This window comes from Mus caroli, unplaced genomic scaffold (genome assembly GCF_978045245.1).
Source record: "Mus caroli unplaced genomic scaffold, Mus_caroli_1 scaffold_9, whole genome shotgun sequence".
Taxonomy (NCBI): Eukaryota; Metazoa; Chordata; class Mammalia; order Rodentia; family Muridae; genus Mus; species Mus caroli.
This window is the reverse complement of record NW_028227264.1, coordinates 87686121-87695985: the sequence shown is the minus strand read 5'-3', so window position 1 is coordinate 87695985 and position 9865 is coordinate 87686121. Positions and strand designations below refer to the sequence as shown.

At 43.5% G+C, this 9865-nt stretch overlaps 1 protein-coding gene and 1 pseudogene across 2 annotated transcripts in view; both read right to left on the bottom strand.

Moving 5' to 3' along the window:
- Positions 1 to 2676: 2676 nt before the first annotated feature.
- On the bottom strand, positions 2677 to 4018 carry LOC110302724 (B-cell receptor-associated protein 31-like; annotated as a pseudogene).
- Positions 4019 to 4975: 957 nt separating this feature from the next.
- Washc3 (WASH complex subunit 3) overlaps positions 4976 to 9865 on the bottom strand; it is a 48107-nt gene continuing 43217 nt past the window's right edge. For both annotated transcript variants that reach the window (XM_021174421.2, XM_021174420.2), the window contains exon 7: positions 4976 to 5232. In XM_021174421.2, the coding sequence (XP_021030080.1) occupies positions 5148 to 5232 (85 nt within the window). In that variant the 3' untranslated portion in view covers positions 4976 to 5147. The remainder of the gene's footprint in view (positions 5233 to 9865) is intronic.

Below are 9865 nucleotides of genomic sequence, written 5' to 3'. Positions count from 1 at the left end.
AATTAAAGCAGTGGGAACTGGTGGGATAGCTCAGTGCTTCTTCCAGAGGACGGGGGCTGGGGAGGGATGTTCACCCATCACCAATAACGAGGTGGCAACTCATTAACTCATAGTTAACAGTACTGTAACTCCATGCTCAAAATTCCAGTTCCAGCCGGGCGTAGTGGCGCACACCTTTAATCCCAGCACTTGGGAGGCAGAGGCAGGAGGATTTCTGAGTTCGAGGCCAGCCTGGTCTACAGAGTGAGTTCCAGGACAGCCAAGGCTACACAGAGAAACCCTGTCTCGAAAAAAAAACAAAAACAAAAACAAAAAAAATTCCAGTTCCATGACCTCAAATGCTTTCTGTCATGAGGGAGTAACGGAAATTAAATTCATCTTTTCTTTAAAAAGCTAAACATTTCTCAAACATTGACTTTTGGTATTGCAAATCAGGCAGTACAGGAGTTACCCCTACAAGAGACACGGAAGGTACAGTTTCCAGGACAGTGTACAGAGAAGAGGAACTTAGGACAGTTTGGCAGTTTTCCTAAACTGGGCAGACAGAGTTTAGATTATAAAGCTACCAAAGCAGTACAAGTCAGGGCCCAGAATGCTAGAGAGAGGAGCTGGAACAAGGTACCGACAAAGAGTCTCCCTGGGGCTTTAGCTAAATTGTAGTCAGCATGTGGTTGTGAGCAAACTATCAGTGCTGGAAAAGAAGCACGAAGGGAGAACGTTGGAGCATCCCCAGGGCACACAGGGCTGGATACTGCATGTTCCCATGGGCCAGAGTAGAAAGCTTTCCTTACCTATGAACTGAACAGAGCTCTCAGGAGAAGGAACTAGTCTTGTTGAATAATCCCTAGCCTAGAGATTGCAACCATAAAATTTAGGAGGAGGCTTCAAAACCAAATAATTAGGCCTAAGTAAATCACTGGCCATTCCAGTACTAAGAGCACACAAATTAAAATCCTAGGAACACACATAACATTCCGAAACCTGATGGTGTGTCTATGGAGAATTTTCTTAATTGCTATTATTGTGAGAGGACCCAGGCTACTAGCTGGAGATGCTATCCCTGAGTGGGAGGGCCTGGGCTATGAAAGAAAGGTAGCTGAACAAGCAGGGGGACAGAAGCCAGAAGCTGTGATGTGTGGTTCCGCAACAGTCCCTGTCTCCGGGTTCCTGCATGAGTGACTGTCATGACTCCCCTCCCTGACAGCTCGTCCCTTAGAAGCGTAAGCTGAATTAAGCCTTCTCCTTTCCCATGTTGGTTTGGTCAGTGTTGTATTGACAGCAAGAGAGGTGCAGACTAGGAACTTCGGGTGTACACTAAGTACTGAGCCATAGTACTGAGACGAAAGGATGGACCATCTAGAGACTGCCATAACCAGGAATCCATCCCATAATCAGCCTCAAAACGCTGACACCATTGCATACACTAGCAAGATTCTGCTGAAAGGACCCTGATATAGCTGTCTCTTGTGAGGCTATGCCAGGGCCTAGCAAACACAGATGTGGATGCTCACAGTCAGCTATTGGATGGATCACAGGTCCCCCAATGGAGGAGCTAGAGAAAGTACCCAAGGAGCTAAAGGGATCTGCAACCCTATAGGTGGAACAACAATATGAACTAACCAGTACCACCCCGGAGCTTGTGTCTCTAGCTGCATATGTATCAGAAGATGGCCTAGTTGGTCATCAGTGGAAAGAGAGGCCCATTGGTCTTGCAAACTTTATATGCTTCAGTACAGGGGAACGCCAGAGCCAAGAAGTGAGAGTGGGTGGGTAGGGGAGTGGGGGCGGGGAGGGTATGGGGGACTTTTGGGATAGCATTGGAAATGTAAATGAAGAAAATACCTAATAAAAAATTAAAAAATAATAAAAATTAAAATAAATATAAAAAAAAAAGACTATACAAGCTGGGCGTGGTGGCACATGCCTTTAATCCCAGCACTTGGGAGGCAGAGGCAGGCAGATTTCTGAGTTCGAGGCCAGCCTGGTCTACAGAGTGAGTACCAGGACAGCCAGGGCTACACAGAGAAACCCTGTCTCGAAAAACCAAAAAAAAAAGACTATACAAGATTAGTGAAACAAACTACACTTCCTGTTCTCGAAGCTGAGCCTAAGGCCCAAACTGTCTGTTTTCTCTACCATCTGTTTTAGAGGAGAGTATACAGACTACAGAAGAAACTAAAGTTACTTTGTATGAACCCGTAATGTTGAAGCTATTACACATTTGTCAAAACCCATAGAACGGCCCAGACTCTGTAGACTAGTTTAAAATAATACATTAATATGTATTGATTTAACAAATGTATCACTGAAGCAAGATTTTTTTTTTTTATAACGAAACAACATTTATTCCCCTCAGGATAAAACAGTTGACCTGCTTCACAGCAGCCTCCTCAACTGCAGGCCAGGTCACCAATGCTTTTCTACCCTTCTAGGAGTGGAAAGTGCCCTGGCCAGGCAGAACAGTGGCAAGATTACTCTGAATAAACAACACTGGGGTCCCTTTTGTTATAAGAGCAGTATGTGTAATGATGCCAAATGATGATCTATAAGCCATGGAAGAAAACTGGGTCTGTAGCAGGGAATAAACCCAAGTACCAGAGAGACAGGCTGGGCTCCAAGGAAGCAGTAAGCATGGGTCAGGTAGAAGCCAGAGGCAGGCAGGGAAACACCAAGCCTTTACTCCGCCTTCTTGTCTGGGGGACCACGTACTGATGCCTGCAGCTTGGCAGGCTCTTCTAGTAGGCGTCCTATTCTTTGGTAAGGCCCTCAGACTGCTTCTGTGTAGCCAGAGCCTCGTTTTCAGCTTTCTCAAGATTTTTCTGGTGCTGGTCAGCTTATCTTTTAGCTTCTTCAGGTCATTCTTGAGGCTCTTGTTCTCTAACTTCATTTCAGTGCTCCCAACATCCAACCTGCCTCCATCCTCAGCAGCTTCCTTCTTTTTTTTTTTTTTCCCCAAGACAGGGTTTGTCTGTGTAGCCCTGCCTGTCCTGGAACTCACTCTGTAGACCAGGCTGGCCTTGAACTAAGAAATCTGCCTGCCTCTGCCTCCCAAGTGCTGGGAATGAAGGTGTGTGCCCCACTGCCCAGCAGCAGCTTCCTTCTTTAGCTGATCATTCTCCTCCATGTATGTCTAGGCTGCCTCGCCGTCACTTTCTGCCTGCTTTTTTAAAGGCCTCATTGGAGGCCAGCAGTGTGGCCTGCTGGGTGATGAGAGTCATCAGGCGTCTAAGCAGGAAGGCCAGCAGCAAGGAAAAGCCAGCGATATAGAGAATCCTGGATTGTTCTGAAGGTTCACCTTTTCTGTCACATCATCATATTTCCAGATCTCACGTACAGCATCAATGACCAACAGCACAAGGATGACAATGAGAACTGCAAAGAACGTGTTGCCATAGGACACTACTAGCTCGACCAGCCGGGATTTAAAAATCTTCTGCCACCTTTTGGGAGAAATGAAGGGAATGCAGAGAAGCAACACAGCAAAGACCTTTGCATAGAGGAAGGTGAAAACTGCAGCCCACTCATCCTGTGGTTTAAAGGTTTTCAACAGAGGGATTGGAGCTTGTTTCCAAGTTGCAGCCTATGCGCACATCCCACTGCAACTCTCAACAATGCTCAGGGCTGCCCCCTCAAGCAAGATCTTAAAAATAGGGAAAGTGGGGATGTGGGGTGAGGTGAATTTATAGGTCTGTGTATACTACCCACTTAAAATGCTATAAATTAAAAAATGTTTGAAAATAAAATCTATCTAGATAAAAGAAATGAGAGACCGGGAGCTTCGTTCTGTGTCAGCAGGCTTGTCTAGCATCCTAGTACCAAGCCAAACAATGAACGCAGTGTCAAACATTTTTTTTTTCTGTGCTGCATCCTGTATCCCTCATTTCTTCTTCTGGCACCAGCCACACCTATAGGACATAGTTCTGAGCTCATATTCACCCACAGCAACAATTACCCAGGCATTCTGGTCTGGTAACAGTTTCAGGATCATCTTCAGTCCTCGGTAAGCTTGTCTTTCCATGGAAGCACATCTGAGAAGTGTAGGGGCAGCTATGGAAGCTGCCTAACCAAGGCTCTCAGTTCTGTCTGGGGGATGAGGAGGCTCCATCAGCATCCCTGCGGACCTCAGGGCATCCACACCTAAGCTGGCAGCCTGGATGATACTTCTTCACACTCATTTTCTCCCTCTCCTTCTTCCTGTTCTATAGATTATGCTTCCTGGGATAACCTCACAGATGACCCACACAGACCCAGGAGACCTTTGTTCACACTCCACTTTCAGTGGGCCTAAACTAAGAACACTATTAATCAAGTGCTTGTATATATCTTCCCACCTAGGCATTGTAGACATTTCTCTAGGCTGTGTTTAAGTAATTTGCTATGAAGATTTACTTGCAAGGTAACGAGAGAACTTTTTAACTTTAGAAATTAATGTTCTGTCAAGGAGACCAAGGAGTTGATGACGGCGATGACTCCGTACTGTAATCAACCACCCCACTATTTCTATTTAGTAATAGATACAATAAGATAGCTGACTTTGGTAATATATAAGCTATTGGCTAAGGTGTATGTGTGTGTGTGTGTATACATATATATATGTGTGTGTGTATATGTGTGTATACATATATATATATATACACACATATACACACACAAATACTGTCAATGAACTGCTTAATAGCTGTGTATAAGTGGCCAACACTGACTGGACGTCTCACCACAGTACTAATTTCCATCAGAGCTTTCTTCAATAAGCTTACAAAATAAAAATATATACAATAATTTTCAAACTAACGTTCACTAAATTGAAAACCTAGTCACATTCTCTTATTTTTACATGAAGTCTATGTTTGATCGGTAAACCCAAACTAACTCCCGTTTAGAATGTTCATTGAACCCATCTTACTATTTACAGAGCTTGTAGCAATTTATGTTGTTCTGTTAACTTCAGAGCATTTTATTTGGTCAACAAACCATATTGAAAGATTATAAATGCTTTATTATTATAATTAATTTTAAACAGAGAAAGGTTGGGGTAGGTATGCAGTAGCATTTGGTGATTTTTATCACGGAGAGCTAGATGGAGCGTAGGCTCTCTTCTAGAACGTAAATACATTCTTCCACATTCTGTGTGATTCCCCCAGTCCACCTTAGTCACTGAAGGAAGAGTCACTATCTGAACTTTCTTCTACGGCTCTTGCGCTTTCGCCATTCGGCACCGGAGCATCTGGCTTCCTGAAAAGGAAGGGAAAAATTGAAAGTTTTTTCCCCAGCGAAAGGCAGCACTTACAGACTGTAAATTAGCTTCATCTTGGATTGCTGTTGCTGATATACCTGCCACGTCCGTGTCCTTTACCAGGAGCCTCCAGACAGCCCAGCGGGCTGCTGTCTGGCTTCGCACTCTGCTTGGGGATTAAGTGCTATTCCTGCAGAGGTCACAGCACTCTTGCCAGCCCTGACACAGGGTGTGCCTCCTCAGCACTTTCTGCATCTCATTACCATGGAGACACAAGGATAGACAGAGAAGTGATCCCTTATAGGCTAGCATGCCCAGGGCGAAGTTCCTGCAGCCTAGAGAGCACACAGGGGTACAGAGGAAAGTCAGGAGTCGACAGGGACTGAAAGCTGTGGAGACTCAGGAGCAGAAAGGAGTTCAAGAATGGCCTACAAGTGCCGGCAATATGGAAGTTCTGAGGGGGGAGGAACGCACAGCCAAAGAAGGTTCTTAATGTCTACGGGATGTTTTCATTTACAGTCTTTTTGTTTTTGTGTTTTTATTCTAGAGAATGAATATAAAAAGTATGAATTGGTTAAAAAAAATTACTGTCTCAAAGACAGCACAACAGGAAACACAGATCGCTTACACCCAAACTTTGTAAGAGTGTGCTATACTAAGCAAAATACAAACTTAATAGGGCTTTTAAAAGTCATTTTGAGAGGCTCCAGCATTAAAGCATGTGCCTTGGAAGTGTGAGGACCCGAATTTGCATTCCCTCAAAGCACACACAGGGCCAGAGCTACCAACACACACCTGTAAGCTGGAGACAGTGAAGTGGGAAGTGGAGACAGGTAGACTCTGGCAGCCTTCTGGTCAGTCAGTCTATCTTACCTGGTGACATTTCAGGACACTGAGAAACCTTGTCTCAAGCAACAGGTGGAAGGCACCCAAGGAATGACACTCAAGGTTGTCCTCTGACCTCCACTGGACAAGCACACATGAGCATGTGCACACCCCCACACATAGGTATACCACGCCCAGAAGTGTGTACCTCACCCCTCCCCTGACTCCTCACACACAGATGTTTTCAGTGGGCCCAGGTAATGTGAGTGCCTGGAACTCATCTACACTGCCGGGCTCTAACTCAGCTTCGAGTCACACTTACCGGAAAGCAAGGTACACAAGGAAAGCACACAGCTGGGGAAAGCAAGAGAGAAAGCTCTGTGCTTCTAATTAAAGCGACCAGGGTTAGTTCTGCACCAGGTCCCTTGGTTCTTATTAAAGATTTAGAAGACTCATTGAGTAGAAATTATCACTAGCATGAGGCAATATATAGTCTTACTTGTTACTTTTAGCTACTCATAATTATGGCTAAAATATGATTTTAATATGTCTGGCTTGTCACTAAAACAACAACAACATGGTAGCACTGCTCCTACCTGTCAAATATAAAGTAATTGACTATGCTGAGCAGTTTTAGATTATGCCTTTAAGGCAGTTACATGTATCCTTCGAAGAAGAGTTTTGAAGGTTTGAAGCAGCGTTTCCAGGTTTGATTGACACTCTGTAACCCTAAAATACTAATTGTCCCCCTTCCCTGAGACAACAGCTCTAGCAGCAGTGAGGACAGCACAGGGTACATTCTCCTTATGTCTCTCCCTGCTCTGTGGCTCATGTCTACATCTCCCCGACTCCACTGAGGAGCACCATGTAGCTCTGGAACTCCCTATGCAGACCCTGGCCTTGAACTCAGAGATCCTCCTGTGTGTCTCCTAAGTGCTGGGATTAGAGGATGTACCACCATATCCATCTTCCATTTTTGTTAATTTTAAAGGAAAAAAGTTACTTTGGGGAATTATTTCAATACTACACCAAAAATTATATTAGTATCTATGTCATTTCAAGCAGATAAAGCAATAGACACATTTACCTAAAATAAGTGCTATTTAAGAAAAGGGTTGGCTGGGTAGAGTGATGCATGCCTATAATCTCAGTGTTTGGGAGGCTGAGACAGGAAGATTGCTGTGAGTTTATGGTCATACTGGCCTGTACAGTAAGATATCCTGTGTTAAGAACAAAATAACAAATTTGTTTAAATCAAAAGGGTAAATATAGTTAGGTTTAGAAAGGAACACAACTTAAAATCTTATGTGCAATGTGACCACTTAATATTAATTCTGCTGCGCCACAAACGTAAGAGTTCGTTCCATTATCTTCTACAATTTTCATTTCTGGTGATTTATGTGATTTATAGCTTGCATTGTTATCAACATCTTTGGGAAGTTTATGCCTAGGTTTAATCTTTCTTTGTTTTGAGGCTATTATAAATGGGACTAACTAATGTCTTAGCTATTTCTTCTCAGTGAGCATAGTGACTGGAAAAGAAAACCCTCTATCCACCAGCAGGTACTTGACATTCCTTTCCCCCGGGCTCCTGTCTACTAATATGGCATTCTGTAACCGGCTACTTTGCTCAAAGTGCAAAAGGCTTGCAGTGGGGGCCTTTGGGGTCTGTAAACCACAAGATCATCTGCATATCATGTGGAAACTGATGGTAATTTGACTTCTTCCTTTCCTATTTGTATCTGTTCATTTTCCTTGTGTGGGGCGGGGGCTGGGGACTGGTTGAGCTTATTTATTGCTGGTAGGAGTGTCCAGTTATGAGGAAAATCAATATGGAAGTCCCTCAAACACTGAAAAACAGAATTTCCATCTGATTCATATATATTGCTTTTGAGAATATACATTTCCAAAAGAACCAGAATCAGCTATCTATAGCAATAGCTGCATGCCCATGTCCAGTACTACACTACTAACAATAACCAAGTTATAGAATAATCAGGCTAGGTGTTCATCAGTAGACTGATGAATAAATAAAACGTGGTATATACACACACAATAGGAGCTTAGCCACAATGAAGAAGGAGATTATGCCGTCTGCAGGGAACTAGAGGCCATCGAGTTAAATGAGAGAAGTTAGTCCCTCAAAGATGAGCATCATATTTTCTCATATGTAAGACCTGATGGAGGGGAATATATGGAAATGCGCCAGGGGCTACTAGCAAAAAAAGGAAAAGGAAAGCAGAGTAAGTAACAGGGTGTCCGTGGTTGATTACATTACTAGTATATGCTAATAAGAAGAAACAGTGTGAGTGCAATGATCCCAGAGCCACACGATGCCTGTCCCCTGGGCCTGCTTATTTCAACTGAAAGCTTCCTGCAGGTTCCACTGGTAGGATTCAGAGAGGAGAGTCCTCAGGGGCAGGAGACACGTGGTGTGATGAGGTAGGCAGAGAGGAGGATGTTAGTTGTCAGCCAGCCTGGTTAGTTCATCCGTGTAAAGCATTACTGTATGCTACTGTTTCTCTGGGGGCTATTATTCTGTATATTGTATACGACACCAGTATCCACCACCAAATGAAGGATATCAAGGCTGTGTTACTACTTTGTTATTACAAACAATGCCACTCTTAATATTTGTGTACAAGTTTTTCTATGAACACACATGTCTGGTGCATATGATAACTGTGTAGGAGGGAGAGAGAGAGAGAGAGAGAGAGAGAGAGAGAGAGAGAGAGAGAGAGAGAGAGAGAGAGAGAGAGATCTCCATACCTGGATATTTCCCATCACGATATATTTAAGAGACTGCCTTTTCTCTAATTTTTGTCATCTTTGTTAAAATGGCTGTTGCTAGGTAGCCTTACATCTGAGTCCTCTAGTCTGTTCCCCTGGTCTCTGAGCCATTATTAAGGCTCTGTAGTGTAAACTGAAACTCGGCCTTACTGCCTTTACTATGGGTGTTTTTCCTACATAGGACCTTTTGTACTTCCAAGTGAGTTTTCCGGCTGGTCTTCCACATCTCTGCAGAAGGACACTGGGACTTAGATTGGGGAATTGCACTGAGTGTGCAGACTTCTGTGGCAGGAAAACCATTGTCGCAGGAGTACTTTTTCTAACTCTACCCACAGCTCATCTCAGTCACGTGATACTAGCCTGGCCAACTATAGCAAGACGTTTGTTAAGCACAGACAATCAGAATGTGTCCTTAGAGCCCAGCTGTGGATTATGAAGCAGAAGAGGCTTTCCTCTTATTCAGCTGGCAAAACAGAAGACTTCCTGCTGGACTCGTCCATTGCTAGATTACCTGCTGGACTCGCCCATTGCTAGATTACCTGCCGGGCTCACCCATTGCTAGGATTCAAAGATGAGAATCCTCAGTAGCCAGAGACACATGGTGTGATGAAGCAGGAGGACAGAAGGATGTCAGCCTTCAGCTCTCCTGAGAATCTGGGTCTCCAATGCCTGCACTTCCCACCAGGAGCCAGTGACTTCCCCTAAGGCTCAAGCTAATCTACATGGGCTTTGTAACTCTGAACATGGGGTGTTTAAAACACATAGATTGTTGATTTAATATTTTTTTCATTAAATAAATATTTAATTTTGTGCTTAAAACCATAGCCACTTGAAGGATATACAAATCAAATAAACATTCTTTGGAAAAATATTTATATAGATACTTTGAAATCACTTTTATTTTCTTTACATCTAAAGCAGTTGAATTTAGTGAAAACTATATAACAAAATATTGTTAGAATAACTATGGCTGAGTAGAAGGTCGCAGAAAGAAATCGCAGTATTTACTCAAATGAT